The sequence below is a fragment of the Pimephales promelas genome, chromosome 17, assembly GCF_988280905.1.
Source record: "Pimephales promelas chromosome 17, fPimPro1.hap1.1, whole genome shotgun sequence".
In the NCBI taxonomy this organism is placed as follows: domain Eukaryota; kingdom Metazoa; phylum Chordata; class Actinopteri; order Cypriniformes; family Leuciscidae; genus Pimephales; species Pimephales promelas.
Window position 1 is genome coordinate 31,406,653 of NC_142785.1, and position 20,079 is coordinate 31,426,731.

General features: G+C 36.1%; 1 protein-coding gene across 2 annotated transcripts in view; it reads right to left on the reverse strand.

Annotated features, from left to right (window-relative positions):
- Positions 1–1,868: 1,868 nt before the first annotated feature.
- The window catches only part of dock1 (dedicator of cytokinesis 1), a 269,281-nt gene continuing 251,070 nt past the window's right edge, over positions 1,869–20,079 (reverse strand). For both annotated transcript variants that reach the window (XM_089122368.1, XM_039651460.2), the window contains exons 47-52: positions 16,417–16,554; positions 12,962–13,107; positions 9,590–9,788; positions 8,160–8,325; positions 4,957–5,108; positions 1,869–2,757 (exon numbers count right to left, since the gene is read on the reverse strand). In XM_089122368.1, coding sequence (XP_088978494.1) covers positions 2,662–2,757; positions 4,957–5,108; positions 8,160–8,325; positions 9,590–9,788; positions 12,962–13,107; positions 16,417–16,554 — 897 coding nt within the window. In that variant the 3' untranslated portion in view covers positions 1,869–2,661. The remainder of the gene's footprint in view (positions 2,758–4,956; positions 5,109–8,159; positions 8,326–9,589; positions 9,789–12,961; positions 13,108–16,416; positions 16,555–20,079) is intronic.

Genomic DNA, 20,079 nt, shown 5'->3' on the forward strand with positions numbered 1-20,079 from the left:
TATCATTAAATATGCATTCATTCTTGGTTTACCATTTCCTTTTCTGCTAAATAAATCAATAAATGTTAGGGCCTACTTTATTATATAGCAGTGTTAATGTTATTATATTAATATTTAGAATTTCATGTTAGTTTAATTTTTATTTATATTTTTGCCATTTTAATATATATATATATTATCATTGCTTATTTAGGTTTAATTAATTTGAAGTTTTATTTTTTATTTATTTCCAGTTAATAATTTTAGCGCTTTTCAGTTTATTGCAAAGGCAACATATCTAATATTTGTTTAGTTTAAAATAGATTTTTAGTTAAAGACGTTTTTAGTTGTTTAGGATGAACTAGGTTTAGATATTTTCTACCTCTGGTTTAAATAGAAAATTACATTTAATCTGCTGCCAAATATATTAAGCCTCAATAAAGTCTGATTGTAATTAACAAAAAATAAATAAATAAATAAAAAAATACCCACAGGATATTTTTCCCAGCATCCTCTAATAAATAAAGTCATTTGTCTCATGGAAAACATATCTTGGCAAACTTTGTGTTTATTCCATTTCTGACAGCAGTGTGACTAAAGTGATACCAACTAAAACAGAAAATATCTTTTGAAGGAAAAAACTACTGTAAGGTTATCCGAAGCTCAGCCTGGAGACTCTGATTGAATTTGATCATGAAATGGCTGAATATGACCTTTCCTTTTAAAGGGAATCTTCCGCTGGATTAATCGGGTCAGATGTTGATAGTGTACCGTGGGAAACTGGCTCAGGCGGGTATTAATGTCATGACGTTTCTGTGACAGTTTATCTCGTTCACACGTTCTTCAGTCCCAGCAGCAGAAACACCTCAAACACATTCTCTACAGACATTGTAGACTATACAGACATTACCAGGGTCTCATATGAAATTAATGTTCTGTGTCTCATTCCATGAAAGATGGTTAAAAATACCAAGAAATACAGTAGTGGCTAAAAGTTATATCTGGAGGGGGTATTTGTTTTAAATAATTAAACCAAAACATGAGGTGTGTGTGTGTAATATACATATAATATACACTCATATATATATATATATATATATATATATATATATATATATATCATATACAATCATTGACTTCAAGTCTAGTATGACATAATAGGGGCACTTTTTTTTAAAATAATTAAAATAAAATTTGAATTAAGGATGATGTTAAAATTCCTTTGCCAGACATCAATTTTGGCCACCATATAAAAGAAGTATGCCTATAAAATTAAAAACACAACCATATTTTTTTGCAGAGTACAGAATATTCTTCAGGACACGAATGACCCATGAAACGAACACAAACACCGAACCCCACCCAGTGAGATTTGCACGATTTTCTGTTTTAGATGTTGAATTTTGCATGTTTAAGACCATAATGAACATCAAACTTAATCGGACTAGAGCAGTCGTTGTTCATACAAAACATCCTCCATCATGTTTGCTCTCAGTGCATAAAGGATACTGCATTGATTATGCATGTATGAGTCGATGAAATGCCTTCAAAATATCTGAGTAAAGTGAAAGCTGCCAGTGTTTATGATGCAAAAATCCCATTGAAATTCCTCTCCACACGTCTGAAAAGATAAATAGAAATCGAAGTGCAGCTTTTCAGGTTTCAAGGACTTGATCGATAAACTTTTGAGTCCTTTTCAATGAGTTAATACTGTAAACACAAACTGCAAACAACTCACCTGAGACTCAACTTACCTCATTTTCCAGAGCATGTTGACTTCACATTAGCCTGGAGTAAGATCACAAAACATAAAATATACACCTTCTCTGCAAAATGATATAAAGTAAAATGTATTGCTGCTTGTGGTTTATGAAATAATACAATAAAAATAAATGAACTGTTAGTTTATTTTCTATTGGGTCTTGAATGGCTACATTGCTCTGGATTAGCATGAATCAAACAAGAGCCCCTTTACAAATACATACATTAAGTTTATTCAGAAGTCAGTAGTGGATTTGGAGCAGTCAATGTTATCCATATGCACACTGTTCCTTTATGTGGTTTATACGCTTGATTGGCACAATGACTTTTAGTTGTTTCCACTCCAAATGAGAAAGAACAACAACTAAATCAATAAAAGATGTATGTAGGAATACCTTTACTGTCCCTCTCTTTAGAAAAATCAACCCTTTTTGGATAAAAATGCCAATTATTTATATAAACTGCATATAAAATGTACTTTCAAGAAAAGCAATAAAATAAAATCATATATACAAACCTCTGTACATAAATGTGTATATAGTGAGGATAAAAATATGTAAAAATGAGAGATCTTTGATTATGAACTGGTCGTGTGCATTAAAAGCATGTTCCCGACTACGTTCCCGCCTAAAGAGAGAAACACTACAATTCATCTTTAGTTTGAGCTAAACATGCACCATCTGCCAAAACCCCCAGAATTCCCTGCCTCCAGTTCCACTGCATCTATATTTGCAGTTGTCTGGAGTGATTTGAGATCTCGGCTTGGAGCGCTGATCCGGCGGTGGACACGCAATAATCGGCCGTTATGAGAAGGGCTGAGGTGAGCGATTCATCATGCCACACTGTCAGGGACGTTGACGTAAAATCGTTGGAAGAGGGCCGATGTCTCTGGATGTCTCTGTTCGACACTGCCGTCTTCTCTTATTGGACGATGCCCGAGTCGATGGAGGTCTGCTTTCTCGTGGTCTTTGGAGGTGGAGGTGGAGGGGTCTTGCTGGGTAAGGGGGGCGGAAGGTGCTGGAACAAAAGAGAAGTAGAGTTTTTGAGACAAATGCAATTCTTCATTGTATGAGTCACTGAAACACACCGCTCAAATAGTGCAGCTTGTCTTCAAGTTTAATAAACTCGCCATTACATTAATACAGCCGTTCCTTTCTTCCTTTCCCAGTCAAGACTAATATTCAGGTCTTGATATGAAGATGTTTAGATAAATAGTAATTTTATATTTTAGTCATTTTCACATACAAGTTATAATAATAAAGTGATAGAGAATAATATGAGTAATAATAATAAAAGTGATAGAGAAAACCGAAGCATTTTATATACATCTCCATTCAAAAGTTTGAGGGCGATTTTTTAAAGAAATTAACACTTTTAATCAGCAAAGATGCATTCATATGAGTCACTGATCTGCATCCCGAAACACACCGCTCAAATAGTGCAGTTTGTCTTCAAGTTTAATAAACTCGCTATTACATTAATACAGCCGTTCCTTTCTTCCTTTCCCAGTCAAGATCGATAATATGGTATCTTGATAAGAAGATGTTTGAATAAATAAATAGTAATTTTATATTTTGTTCATTTTCACATATAAGTAATAATAATAAAGTGATAGAGAAAATCGACCAAAGAAAAAAGAAAACCGAAGCATTTTATATAACCTCCATTCAAAAGATTGAGGGCAATTTTTTTTAAGAAATTAATACTTTTAATCCGCAAATATGCATTCAATTGATCAAAGTGACAGTGCTTTTATTGTGTTACGCCGCTGTCCAAATAAATGCTGTACATTTGAACTATCAATTTTTCTAAGAATCCTGAAAAAATGTATTATGATTTCCACAAAAAAATATTAAGCAGTTTTCAACATTGTTAATAATCAGAAAAGTTTCTTGAGCAGCAAATCATCATATTAGAATAATTTCTGAAGGATCATGTGACACTGAAGAGAGTAATGATGCTGAAAATTCAGATTTGGTCACAGGAATAGATTTAAAATATATTCACAATATTACTGTTATTAATGTATTTTGATCAAATAAATGCAGTATTGGTTGAGCAGAAGATACTCCAAAAAAAAAAAAAAAAAAACATTTTAAGAAATCTTACCAACCTCAAACTTATCAACTTATAAAATATTATTTTTTCAGACTGCAGTCATACAGTACAGTACGGAACAAACGGTTTCAACCTTTAACGGTTATTTCACTTCTAGCAGCTGCGGAGAAGTTCAGGTTCTCAGTTAATTAAAGGGTGTCGCATTTAGTAAAAGTAAAAACCCTGGAGAGAGAGAAAGAGAGAGAGAGTGAGAAATAAATAATTGTATTTATTCATTTACTTTACACTATTTATTTGTACAAGTAATTTAATTTAGATCTTATAATATTTTACTATTTTAAAGTGTTTATAATTATTCTACGTATTCCAAGCTTTGACAATATTGTATGATGTACAGTCATGACAATAAAGCAATTATTGAATTGAATTTGAATTTGAGAGAGAGAGAGATAGAGAGAGAGAGAAAGAGAGAGAGAGAGAGAGAGAGAGAGAGAGAGAGAGAGAGAGAGAGAGACGAGAACTGGTGATTCGCTCTGGTCAGTGACAGCACACACACATCTTCATTCACACAGTCGTTGGACAGTGTTCATCTGCTCTGTGTTAATCATGACGTGAAGTGTCAACATTCCCATTAGCACTGTGTGTGTGTGTGTGTGTAACACACTGACATTCACTGACACTGCAGCTACACACACGCATGACCACAGATGACACATCACAGCACTTTACCCACTGATCCCAAGAAAAATATACTTTAATATGTAATGCTGTAATAAATTATTTTAAATTTAAAGGTATCAGAGTTAGTACATATTCTAAATGTCCGTCTAGTTTGTTGCTTGCTAGCAACTGCTCTCTCCGTGAAGCTATGCATTTATAGAGCTAATAAATTATTTCGGCTCACATCAATATTTCATTTCTAATTATTTAAATAGGTGGCAAGTAACCGTGTAATAAGCAAGGTAATGTATATCCAGCCGGTTGTTATCTCAGGATAAACCCCTTCAGGTTCAAGATCCAAGACCTGATCACCCTGTCAGGGTTTATTCTGAGAGAGAAAAACCCGGCTAGATGTAGATTATCCCTTACATGATGATGTCAAAATAATGGAAATGATGATCATGAAAGCCTTTAACGGATGTTGATGATGCGTTATACCCGCGGGTGTGGCGGTGGAGGAGGGGGTGTGGTCGGACTGGCCAGGTCTGAGTTGTCCATCAGGTTTCCATAGTCACCCATGCTGCTCTTGACAGGAAGTGGGGGCGGGGTTTCCCCCTTATCTCCATAACCCGTCCCATTCAGCTCTAGATCTGCATAGAAACAAGACAAGAGTTTCTGTTGAGATCTGAATCATGATGCATGAAATGTGTGAATATTAGATAGCAACATATTAAATCGATCAGAATTTACTTTAACCCTCCTCTTATCCTTGGGGTCAATTTGACCCCATTCAATGTTTAACGTCTGTAAAAACATAATTTATTTTTTATTTTTTTGCTTCAAATTGAATGACTTTTCCTAATTTAATGGGGACAACTCTGTAAATATAAAATTAACCTGCTAATATTTTTTTCAAAGTCCTGTACAAATTTTGTAGCATCGGTGTTCCTTGGGGTCAATTTGACCCCAGGCTCTTTTAGTTGTATAATAAAACAGAAGAAATATTAAAATTTCACACACATTTGTTTTGGTTGTTATATTGAGGTCATTATAACATGTTATAATTTGAATTTATAATGTTCATTGTAATTTTACATATTCAATGTCATTTTCAAAAAACGTCCCTCTGTTTTAGGGCTCTAACCAAACATAACCATATCTGTAATATTGCGAGAACTACTAGTAGTTCACATGACATGTGACATAATTCTCAAGATAACTAATAATTCTTTCCTGTGTATTGGGGAGGGGAAAACATCATTTTTGTGAGAAATTTGATGTTTCCCATGCCATGGGGGAGGAGAAAACATAATTTTTGTGAGATTGACCCCAAACATAACTCGTGTTACTATCCTTGATAAAATAAATAGTTTTTCTTTCCAAATGTCATAGATTGCATAAATCTATACTTAGAAACATTATAAAACAAATAAAACCCCAGATGTATTTATACTTTTCCAATTTTAGGTCAAATCAGTAAGATTTTATGTTGATTTGTAAATTTGTCCATAGTCGTGCAATGGGTATTCTGGATGTATAAGGGGTTAGGTGGGGTTAGGTGGGGTGGGGAGGGGGGTGGTGGGTGGATGTCAACTTAAAACGTTACTTAAGTAATCAACAAAGACATACATTAACTGAGACAAACCTTTGTAAAAAAAATAAACATATTGTGGAGGTTTAAATTACTGGGGTCAAATTGACCCCAGAGGGTAAAAAGTGTTATCAGATTTGAGGATAACAGGATTAAAGAAAGGTTCAAAAAGCACAGTTTTCAAGCAAAACATCAGTTTCATTGCAAAACAGTAAAGTTAATAAAGTGCATCTGAGAGCAGGAGATGTTTCAAGCAATGGCGTTCAGAGATTTTTACTTGTGAAGTGACACTTTTGAAGTATTAAATGCAATGTAAATGTGATATCTGCTGTTTGAGGAGGAATGCACGCTCGTTTTCCACTGAATAATCGAACACAGAGATGACGACACACACTGCAAACTCAGGATTCAGACAGTGGGCTGAACCCATGGGAGAGTAAACGCCTCGCAAAGCCTGAATCCATTACACATCTTCACAAGCGGAGAGTGGGAGACAGGATCGGACTCGCTTTCATGCGAAGGGATTTAACACTTCTGCTAGTCTCCCAGAGTCCAGAGTTTCACATCACAACATTACGTTTGTGTGGCGTCAGACTACAGCATGTTAGGGAGCATTTGATGTCATATATTGGGGGTGTGGCTTAAAGTGATTGTTCACTGAAAAATTCTGTCATAATTTACATAAACTAATACAAGGCTGAGTAAATGATGACAGAATTTTCATTTTTGGGTGAACTATCCCTTTAAGTTGGGAAAAGGAAATCCCAGTTACCACATGAGGAAAATGAAGGAATAATAACTTATTTATAAAAAGAAAAGTACTGTAAAAGATCTGGATGTTTTTTTTTTCTGCTTTTAATAAAGCCAAAAAAAAAAAAAGTTTAAAAGATTTGTATTAATCTTTTAACGGTTATTATTAAATTAAAAATGAAAGTGTCACAGCCATTCAAAAGTCTTACCAAACGCACACATTTGAATGATAATATAAACCAGACTGAATGACTTGGATAGTTGTCAGCAATTTCAACTTCTAAAATATAATTTTCTGATTTATGTTGATTATGTATCATCAGAGGACAATATGCGATGCCAAAACTAGTGCTGCTGTATTTCAGTAGATCAAGGTCATTTAATATTTTAAATATGTAACGAAGTCTGCTGGTGTTCAGATGTGTGATTAGATATCTTGCTGCTGAATTTATTCTATTTGTATTTCAGATTCCTTTATTCAAAGGATTGGCAAAACAAATCTTTGTGGATTTTGAACTACATTTAAATGTTTTGGAGTGTTTTACTCCCAAAATAGCCCAACCTTTTGTGGCAAAACTCACCACCCGGTTGCTAGGGTGTTCTGGGTGGTTGCTACGGTGTTCTGGGTGGTTGCTAGCCGGTTGTTAGGGTATTCTGTTTGGTTGCTATGGTGTTGCTATGCGGTTGCTAGGGTATTATGGGTGGTTGCTGAGGTGTTCTGAGTGGTTGCTAGGGTGTTGCTACTGTAGGTGGTTGCTAGGGTGTTGCTAGGCTGTTGCTAGGTGGTTGCTAGGTGGTTGCTAGGGTGACGATAAAATGTTCGCACGATGAGGATGTTCATTTGGCGAATTTGAACTAGCCTTGTGTATAGTTGGTGCTGCAGGTATATGCCATAAAAATAACAATATAGTTGCAACGATATGCATCTGTTCATTCATGTTGTCAAAGTTACCCGCCGACTTGACAATACACTGATGTCAGACACACGTCCATTTACAAACCAATCAACGTGGTTCCAATATCCAACCAATCAATGTCAAGATGCAGCCCCCATACAGTAGATGATGATGACGGGATGCAAGTCACGTAAACTTCTTTAGTGCGCTCGCATAATCGCAGTGTGAAACCAAACCAAAACTTTCTGAAAGTATAAAATGCATCAAAAACGTGAACTTTGGTTCGGACCTTGGTGCGGACTTTCAGGAGTGAAAACTCACTTAACTACCCTAACCACTGTATTAATCTCCCACTGGTGGGCGGGGCTTCCTTGCTATCTATCCTTCCTTGCGTTAGCAAAGCATTCCAAATTTAATTATATTTCAGAATTAAACTGAAAAAGAGTGTGATGTACGACACATACTGGATCCAGTCAGTAAGCTGAAGTGCAGTTTGACCCGGGGGGTGATGGGAGGCGGGGCGTTGGGAGCAGACGGGTTGGCAGGGGCTCCGGGGGACACAGAGAGTCTTTTCTCACCCAGTAAGTTGATCACCTGACTCTTCGGCCTCTGGGGCCTCAACGGACTGATCTGGAGAGATGAAAATATGACAGATAAATACAAGAGAGTGAACCGCTGCTTCTAGCAATCGCCATTAAAGGGATTCAATAAATCAGGACTACAAAAGACGACCATAAAAGTGGAAGTCAAACTTAAGAAAGCACCTAGCTTTATTGGTTAACATTACATTAAACTGTCAGCTGGTTGGTTTTGACATTGGCTGTCATGAAGCCATTATAACTTTTTAATGACAAATTCAATTAGTGACATGACACAGTTATAATGCCTCATGACAGCCAATGTCAAAGCCAACCACATGACAATTTAACTTCATTTTATGTCACGTTGTCATGACAAAGACACTGACAGGTTATGATGTATTGGTTTATGTCAAGATGTCATAACAAAGACATCTCAAACAATGTCATATTTGCATTAAAAATGTCATTATTGAGCGAAAGAGACTTAATGACAGTTGTCATAAACATGCATAAACCCTACTTCATATTCATAACATATGTCATGTCATGGTTATGAAGGTGTAATGTCAGTCTTATGCACACCCCTTCAAGTAAAGTGTTACCAAATATAACAGAGTAAAGAACAGCAGTTCAAACAGCTCAGGTCCATTTGCATGAACATACAGGTTTATTTAATGCATAATTCAGCAGGAGTGAAATAACATTTATGGTAATGTGCAAAATTATGAAAATCTGCAATCGAAATCAATGAAATTACTATTTTTTTTAGCAGAAAGATATTATTTGGCATCAGACGAGGACATTAACAATAACTAAGGTAAAACAAAGTTAAAAAAATAAGCAAGTGGGCTTGTTATTTCTCTTTATCCGTTGAATGGTAGAGGTCAGCAGCCTTATGAAAGGGTCATGGGTCATTATGATGATGTATAAAAGAAACCAGAAGGTCCAGGGCAGAGTAATTACACGCGCTAGTTTCCTTTATTCAGAAGCGTACGGTGATGTGCTTCTCTAACTGTGATGTCTGTGAGGCCAGTGAATGACTCAATTTATTCGTATTATGTGCTTTTGCCGCTCGGGGTCATTTGGTGTTCATACTCAGAGATTGAAGAGACTTGCGAGTGCAGATTCAGATTCAGCCTCAAAAAGACTGATTAAACGGAAAGCAGGCAAATGAAAGTCTTTGGGTTTACAAATAGTTTCTATTTCTGATGCATCATGTGGTAAGTGTACTTTGAATTGCTTGATAGTGGAAACTTGTCGTGGCAGTGAATGATGCGCAGTGTCAGTGTGTGTGTTTATGAACAGATACTCACGGTCTCTGACAGTATGACCGCCTCACTGGGCTGCAGGGGAATATCAGCGGTCTTCAGTTCCTTATCAAACAGCTCCTGGTGTTTACTGTTCCTCTTCTCCTTCTTTTTCTCCTTCCGGTCTTTCTCAGGTTCATCTCGATCCAGTTTATCCTGGGACTTACAGTGCTGCTTCTTTGGTAAAAGAGGCTCCAAGGCAAATCTATCCGATGAAACAGAAGAGGAATCAAATGAAAAGAGGTGTACAGAGATAATTGAGCGGCGGGTGCGTTTTATTGGATAAGACGTCTGGGCTGTTTAATATTAGAGAGAAGCCTCTTATGAAGTCTTGAGCAAATATTAGCGCTCATTTGACATTTAGCTATCTCCAAAAAGCACATTCATAGAGTACAGTCTCTAGTGTCATGGCAACCAACCATATTAGTTTGTTTAAAATAATACATTATTTTTATTTCTGAATCTAAATTTATTTTTTTTTAACGCTGGCCCTGTTCTTAACTGTACTTCCCTACATTTCCACAGCCATTCCCACAGATTTTGTGCTCAAACTCAAAGTGTGCACACACAAACCTGTTCTCTGAACTAAATTGAGTTATTTTAGCCGCTTATTGCACGTAAAAAGTCAAATACAATTAAATTGTCTTCAAGTAATCACAGTCAGTTATGTTATAATAGCCTAATATACCTGCTGGCAAATTATGATATATTATTTAAAATATCTATATGGCAGTTTTCCCACCATGATATCAAAATTGTGGCTAGTAAAAATGCCGAGTGGTTGGTAACTTTGGAAAACCACTTGGTTTTAAACCTTTTTATTTGCAATGGCGGCTAGAATTTAATATTCGACAATATTCAGCTATAATGCAACTATATGGGCTATAAATGACTCTGTAAAAGATAACATATACAGTGATCTGTTTAAGATTTGACACAGCTGAAATGATGCATGAAAATATATCTGTCAGGTAACCGACGATACCTAAATAACTAAATCAACAATAAATAACTAGGGCTGTCAAACGATTAATCGCGTTTAATCACATACAAAATAAAAGTTTGTGTTTACATAATATATGTGGGTGCACTGTGTATAATTATTTAATATTTATAAATACACACACATGCTTTTCATGTATATACTGTATAAAGAATTATATATTTTATTTAATATTTATTTAATATTTTATATTATATATAAATATTTTATATAGAAATAATATTGTTTTATTAAATATACATGCATGTGTGTGTATATATACACGCACAAAATAATTATACACAGTGTACCTATATATATTATGTAAAAACAAGCTTTTATTTTGGATGCGATTAATCGTGATTAATCGTTTGACAGTCCTACAAATAACTAAATCAACAAATAAATAATTAGACCAACAAAATACGCAATAACAGCGTTTAATAAATCAAAGAAAAGCAAATGTTTAAGTTTGCAAAGCCCAAAAGCACATGACTGATGTAAGATTCAGCGAACCCGATCTCATGCAAGTGAGTATCTATACAACAAATGTTATTTCTCGTGCGATTTATACGTCAAAATTAGTTTTTGCATCTATATATTACTCAGTTTTCGCATGCATATGATAATACGTACGCACTCCCCACCCCCCCCTAAACCTACCCTAGGGGTTTTCAGTGTGTAGCATATGCACGCAAAAAACATTTTTGACGTATAAATGGCACGAGAAATGACATTCATGGTATAGATACACACTTTCATGAGACAGTGTTGGATGCAGCAGCACCAACTCGAAGCGCCCTCACACCAACTTCATCCTGATCTGCAGTTTCACAGTCTAAATGAAAACTACAGTAAGCATTACAGTTAGCACAAATGAACGTGAACCTAGACAGCTCAATTCGACATCACTGTTAGACTTCAGGTTCATAGATCAGAACAAACTAGTTTCTTAAAAACGCAGTGACGCTGGAGAGAAATCATACACCATCCATGCAAAAGTGAATAAGCGTGTGTGTGCATCCTATCTGCTGACCTGCCCGATAATGAGACTCACAGGCGGTTGTGTAAAGCGGAAAGCAAGGAAAAGGAAAAGCAGAATGTCTGGCTCTCATAATCAGAGTCTTGGGCTAAAGCGAATCAAAGTGTTTTAATGAGGTGGATTAACTAATCAAATGAAAGCTCAAGTGAAGTGGTGCCCTTCACAATTAAATACCAGCGGAGGGCATCGCTGATAGAATCGCTCTCTTCAAACACGCACTAATTAATCCTTCAGGTTGGCATCTGTGTGCCTGCCACGCTAGACTGGCACCAACCTTTCAGGGTGTCAGAGTAAAGAGGCCGAATAAAGGACTAAGACCATATGTATTACAGTGATTTTAACACAGGTAAAAAGTTGGACACACTTAACCCTTAAATGCTGTAAAATCACTGAAACGCATACTGTCCTCAGATCAGTTTATGTCTGTTTTTTCACATATAAACCCATCTGATCTGATCAGCTGATGAACTGATGGAACATGATCTTGGAGGACATGTGACGTGATTCAGATGAGAACAGACCGCCCACAGAGAGACAAGATGGAAATGACAAACTGCGGGAAAGAAAATAACACACACTCCAACCTATGAAGTGTTCCTGTACTAGTCCTCCAACCGCTGAAAGAAGAAAATAAATCATTGTCAAGAATCCAGCCAGTTTAATAGAGGTCTGAATCAATGGTCTCGTAATAAGAGTTTGTTTTTCCAATGCTTGGTCCTGATATCTAGCGTAGAGAGAGATTTCAATTCTTCAATTTGTGCTTATTTAAAATTAATAATCCAACAATATATGTGTGTGTTGGAAATAAGAAGTAAAAGGTTGAATCTCAGACACTGATCCAGACCTATGATAAATGCATTCATTTATTTAGTTAGTTATTTTGATCAAAAACACAGTAAAACCAGTAATATTGTGAAATACGTTTAAAAGTAATGTTTTATATTTGAATATATTTTAAAATGTAATGTATTCTTGTGATCAAAGCTGTCTTTTCAGCATCATTACTCAAGTTTCCAGTGTCACATGATCCTTCAGAAATCATTATAATATGATTTACTCTTTAAGAAACATTGGTTATTATCAATGTTGAAAACAGTTGTGCTGCTTCTTATGTTCTCTACTGGATTACAAATGTATTTATAGTCACTTTTGATTAAAGTTTAGATTTTTGATCAACTTTGATCAGAATATATAGTATACATCTCCTTTTGTTCTGGCTGCTCCCATAAGGGGTCGCCACAGGTTTTATGACGCAACCCAGCACTTAGACTGTGTTACATAAGTATAAATAAAGGCGAAATATCTGCAGATATATTGTTCTTTCAGTCTGGATCATGTGTGTGTGTGTGTTTACCCGTCTGATCCCGGTCTGGAAGGTGAGTTGTCTGATGATATGGAGGTCACAGACGCGACGGACAGTGGCCTCTGAGACGATGGCATGGTGAATGAGCGAACCATTGAACGTGGCCGACTTCCCCGCCGCTCGTCTGACATGGGAGGCTGAAACACACAGTTCAAATATATGACACGAGCACATCACAGCATCTCAACAGTTTTTTAAAGCCAATACTTGCACCAAAAAAGTAAATTTTATCATTTTCTAACACATTAAAATGTAAATGACCTCTGTTGGGACTGATAACATCTATAAGAGTATAAATATGCCAATATACACATTTTTCGGACCACTCCCTTGCTGTTTCCACCAACCAATTTCTGTGTGCATTTTGGGATATCGCATAAAAACATATGCTCTGAATTGAGGAGGATATTTTTTTTTATCCATTAAGAAGGTATGCGCATAAACTACGTTGGCTACCGATTAACTCTTTTAGATTATTCTTAGCTAAAAACACTTAGTTCTTTCAAAAATATATGTGCTCATTAATGTATATTTACGTCATTCAAGTAATAAAGTACTCTCGTGAGTGTATAATATGCCATTGAAAATACATACGGGTAAGGGGTTCGCCATGTTGCCCCTCCATCTTGAAAGTACATTAGCCAAAGAGGGACATACCTGTTGATTCAAGCTTCGCCTTTCGCTTTTACGTTTGAGTTAACACTCATGGACGAGGTCCAACTGGAAGCCATGTTAATCTTGGACTACATTGGCCACCGTAGGAGTTAAAACTAAATCGGAATTGAGAGGAACAGAAACTAATATTCCCTGGATGGTCATATACCTTTTCACCACTAGGTGGGGATAAAAATCACACAGTGTAGCTTTAAATCCCTCAGAGGGGATGATTGGATAACCAGCGGACCAATCACATCGCACAGGATCCCAAATGTTGAGCCAATGTCTGTCATCAGAACGGTTGAGTATAATAAGCTCTCTTTGTGTTCCCAAACACCAGGCGCTCTGAACACAACACTACAAGACTGTTTATTTGAGTCATTTATGAAGTCAGAAAAAGAGCAACGTCTTCCCTGATTGGAGCAACTTCAATTATTATTACAGAATACAGATATTTGGTGCCAATTTCCCAGGAAGTGCCAATTTTTCTCTCTTGAGTACATGAGTTTGGATGAAAACATGGACACACTTCAATTCCTGCAACACATGGGCCAAACTCAGTGTGTGTTTGCTGACCTCTTTCTATGTGTGAATCTCTGAACATTTATGTGTGAATATGAACCCCTCATCCCTTTCTTATGTTCCTCCTCTCGGTCACGTTCGCCCTGCCTGCCCTTGAAACGGATATGTAGCGCACGTCACGTTCTCAAACTTTCACACACTGTATAGGAGGCATCGCTGCTAATTCTAGCACTTTCCCAGATCGAAGTGATCAATATCTGTCAGCTACTGTAACTATCTGTCTCTCTCTTTTTCTACCCGTCTTCCATACTCTTTTGTCCCCGTCTCTCATTCCCTCCTGTGGACTCCCAGCATTCTCTTTTCAGACTGGAGGAAAGTAGCGATTGAGTGTGTATAGAAATGTCTTTGTCACAGTTAGAAGCACACACACATTCACTCAGTGTGTCTCAAAATACAGCTGTGTGGAAACTTTCCAATCCCTCGCTCTACTTTTCCTGCATTCATCTAAGACGGCATTAAATACTGTAAAAATGCCACAGCCAAGTTGCTGAAGAGTATTTAAAATATAAAGGTTTACATGTAATATTTGCCAATGAGCATATGTTTATGACATCAAATAGCATGAAGAGCATGCTCTGGTCAAGTACATCAAACATTATTTCTGAAGAGCAATACTATATGTGATCATATCATGGAAAACAAAGAATATTTAATGTATCACTCATCAATTAACAATAGCATTAAAACAATTGGAAAACTATAGTTTTGCTACACAACTGATTTTCTATAGCATCAGGATGTGAATATAAATAACACTGTGAAGGAAGAGGGTAAGATGTTTAAATCTGCATATGGGTCATTATACAAATTGCAATGGCCTTTCAATCTGATGTGTTTTTTAAGAGACTCATCAATCATACATTAAAACTACTATGCTATATTAAGTCATTTATCTTCTTTATAATATATATTTTTTCTTTTTTAATAACACCAGCGATGAACTACACGATTACGTTGGGGGAAGGTATTACAAAAATGACAATTTTGATGATAAACCATCTTAATGTGAATAACAACATACGGATTAAACCACTGGAATTACTTTAAATATATAAATCTTTGGGCTTTCAAACGATTAATCGCGATTAATCGCATCCAAACTAAAAGTTTGTGTTTACATAATATATGTGGGTGCACCATGTATAATTATTTTGTATATATATATACACATGCATGTATATTTAATAAAAAAATATATTTATATATAAAATGATTCATATTTATATATAATATAAATTATATACTGTATATATGTATATATATATACAGTATATACATGAAAATATTTCTTAAATATATACAAACAAGTCTGTGTATTTATATATATAAAATAATTATATACAGTGCACCCACATATATTATGTAAACACAAACTTTTATTTTGGATGCGATTAATCGGGATTAACCATTTGACAGCCTTAAAAATATGTAAGTTTGTAAAATTGCACGTGGACATTTTCTTACTTCAAATAATCATTTAAAAGTTAAGTTCCTCTCCAAAATAGTAACCTTTCCATAATTTAACCTTTAATAATAATAATAATAATCCTTAATTAATTAATTTTAAACAACAAAATGGTTAAATACTTAGTTTAAATGTATTAGTTTTTACATGCATATATTTTAATACTGTAGAAATATGAAGTACATTATCTTTTTTACAGATTTTTTAAATTAGCAAGAGAGCCTTATTAAAGCAACTCACAGCATTTAACACCGTAATTGCACAATGACCCATAATCATCTAATAGCTGCCATGACTTTATTCAATAAAAAAATGTATATAGTGCTTGTCACAATGCATATCATTATAAAGCAGCTAATCATTATAAAGCAGCATATTTCAATAAAAATGCCTTATAATCATCAGTGAGCAAGTCAGAACGGGGTCATAAGGAAGAAACCATGAGCGGAAGCCAAGTCCCAACACCGACTGGATGACAAATGCAGACAAACATGCAACACATAAATACAGTATGTATTTCATTTAATTCAATGATTACTGAATGTGATCGGCTTGTATTGTGAGGTAAGAGTGCATCCTGTGGTAATGTGATGCATGCATGCGAGCTGTGATGAGGAGCATCTTTGTTTTGATGATTATTCATGAATGATGAGCGATGACTACATGATGGATGATGATTACGGCTGAATGAATGATGAAGGCATGAAGCATGATTGGAAAGCGAGTGTATGCTTTTACTCACTAGTGTTCTGACGCCGTACTGTTTCTCCACCTTCTCTTTGAGCTGTTTGAAACATGCCTCCAAACGCTCGTGAAACGGTCGTAGCGCCTCCGTCACCTTCTCGCCGTGGATACGAACCCCTTCAGCCAGGTTCGGGATCTGAATAAGATGCACACACACACACAGATGTTAAGCCACAATGTTAAAGGGCTCCTATTATGCTTTTTTTTTTTACTTTATTTTTTAAGGATTTTTCAAGTTAAAACACAAAACAAACAATGGCTCGGACTACACACAAGAAAAAAAAATAGACATTAAAGAAATAAAGAAATAAAGAAAAAAAAAACATTAGTACATTAGTAAAAGGCTGCAGATCAGACTAGGTGCCCAGAGGCCTATTATGCTTTTTAAATGTTCATCTTTCTTTAGTTTTTGATGTTGCTGTTAGAGCATTACAAAAGGTGTGTAGTTTCAAAGTCACTCCACAAAGGAAGTTATCATCTATATCAGTGTCAGTGAACTTCCTGAAACTCCATTGTAGTCTTGAGTTTTCTTCCCGGAATGAATACGTCATAATATTCCCCATTTAAATAATTAATATACGCAGATTAAAGGGGCGAGCCTGGTTGAGTTAGTAAGCAGTTGAAACTCATGGTTATGGTAAGGGGCGGGACTTTTCCAAACACGCTCAAAGCGCTTGACCAATCACAACACACTGATCCAGTCGATCAATCAGAGCACAGTGTGCTTTTCAGAAGGAGGGGCTTCATAGAGACAGGAACTAAACATGAATAAACTAGGAGACTCAGGAGTGAAGCAGCTTTCTGATCTACTGGCGAATCCTCACTGTAAACTGGAGAAACTGAGGTAAGCGTTACTGAAAGACTGGGAAGAGAGGAGCTGCAACAATGGAGAATATGAGGAAAATCATCAAAATACCAGCAGGAAAACCTGTTCTAGTAGAGCCTGAAAACAAAATCAAGACTGTAAAAGGGCATAATACGTCCCTTTATGACAAAAGTCAAGCTTACTAATCAAATAATTGTTTATTATGCCTGACCCACCCACCCCTACTACCCATGATGCAGTGAGACAGAACCTGCGCTTCTTCTGGACTGATTTACTGAAGCCTCTCAGTTGCCTGTGAATCAAGCGCAGTGATTCACCTCAGCCTGAAATATCACTTTGAGGTTCAATTTTCCGTCTTCTACATAAAACCTCTGGTCTGACAGACACATAAAACAAGAAAACAGCCACTAAAATACCAACGCTGGGTTTATTTGCAAGCCATAGAGAAGACATATCATATTACACAGGATTTAAAACAAACCTTTGTGGACGAGCATTCATCACACAAAGCACCGCGAGTCTCCTGCTCGTCTGAATGTACAGAGAGAAGTAAAATACACCACAATCAGATGGAAACACTCACACACACACACACACACACTGAACTGCTCAGCTAATTGCAAGGAGAAGTGTTGCTGTCTCCAGACATTAGGAGAGCATGAAGTCAGAGTAAATCAGAGAGCTATAAAGATGAGATATGATGAGGTTCAACTGATGCAATGCAGCGCAATGGAAAATAGCACTTTCTCTGACATGTTCATCAACCATGAAAGTAAAGACATCAAGCTTCTCTTCAAACTTTTGACATCTCAAAATATACGGATAATCACTTTCTGCTTTACCTTTGAAAGTACATAAACATACTCTGCAGCTAAGGTGTTTACAATGCAAAAAAGATTTTTTTTTTACCTCTTATTCAGTTAGCTTTTGATTAAAACAAGAAAAAAAACAAAAAACATTTATTTTTCTGACCAGATTCTGGCAGATATTTGTTAATGTTTTAAGCAAAAACTTACTGCACTATGATCCATTTCTTATATCTTATAGCATTTGTTATCTTAAAGGGTCATTCCACCTCTGGAAAGGTGAATTTGTATTTAAAATGGGTCATTTATGTCGAAGAAATGTGAAATTATTTTTGAATTTGGAGCTTTCTAGACTGAGAAAAGCCAGAAAATGTATTTTTGGCTGATGTGGATGAAAGACAACAACTCCCACAATGCACTTGCTTCGCCGCCCTAGGAGGCCACGCCTACCGGTAAAAGAGAGGAGTAGTTAAACATTGACTGGATTAGTTCCGCCACTAGAAAACATGTTTGACGGCCTGACATTTAACTAACATGACCATAACAGCCGTGAAAGAAAGATAAAAAACAATTGTAGACGAAGACAGTTTATGCTAATTAATTCTATGGCGCCCTTCAGCCCTGATTAGATTCACAATATGAAACTACCTTTTCAAATTTACTGCGCAATTATATGAACGTAAAATTCATATAGAGACGCACCGTTTGCTCAGAGACAAAGTGCATTGAGCCTCCTGCAGTCCAACAGTCATGACATTACAGGAGAGAGACAGAGGATTCCCACTTTAATAAGGGTTGTTAGCGCCGCAGGGAATTTCTGAAGGAGACAGAGATATAGACGGATAGAGCGAGAGAGACAGAGCAGCGCTTGTGTCTCCAGGGAAACCCAGACCTTTCTAAAATGATCACAGTGACTGAATTCTGGGTAGGCGGCATAGCAACAAAACTGCTTTAAAAGGAGGCTGCCAAATCACACAAACATGACTACAAATGCACCTCATCAACTAACTTTGACTAAAATAAAACAGATCAGCACATGGACACACAATGAATAATTCAACACTCACATCAATGCTTTCCTTCAGTTGCAACATTCGCCTGTAAGAAATTATAGAACAATGTGCTGAAAAACACCCAAGGTAATGAGTAAAATAGGGGAGCGCGGGGCACAATAACGCGGGGTTAAATGTAACACGGACTCAAACCGGCAGTCTTTCTGCTCTTTTTCTCTTGTTGCCAGAAGACGGTCTCCCGCGAATTTGTGGAAAGTTTTGATAATATTTCGTGAAGATTCTGGACAAAGAGTGTTTTGACACCATGAAAGAAAATTTTTTCATCATAGATTTTTTTCGGTTTCTGGGTTGGATGTATACGCTTCCAAATCTAACTTTATATTGCCTTAATAACGGTCTTGTTGGCTCAAACATAGCACTGTTTTGAAACATGTCAGCAATTCCTAGCGACTGATAGCTAGGGTTAAAATATGTAATACACAGAGGGGTTAGTTGTAACACAGTGTTACAACTAAGCCTCCAAGTGTACAATGATAATCAAATGAAAACGGAGCCACACAACTTTTCAGGTTTAAATATACATTTAACTTTGTTGGACTTTCACAAACAAAGTTGGAATTTAAAATGTTAAAATTTAGTGTACTATGAATGATAACTTGTTTATTTATTAAAAATATGGCCTGTTTTTAATGTAATAAACCCTTTAAATTTTTATTTTGAGCTCATTTGTATTATTATTATTATTAATAATAATAATAATAATAATAATTGTACATGCAGCTGCCACACACAAATCTAATTCAATTGCAATTACAATATTTACGGAACAGTTTGCCACTGAAACTGCTTAACGCACCAGTGGGGCTCGACAGCCTTTTAGACAAACGGGTCGGCGCGTATGGTTGGGTTGCGGAGAGTTCGGGTTACGGAGAGTTTGTGAGTTATAACGGAAATTATTATGAACATCAGCTATGCTAATTATTTCCCATCTGCCTTTCTACTGTTATCTCGGGACG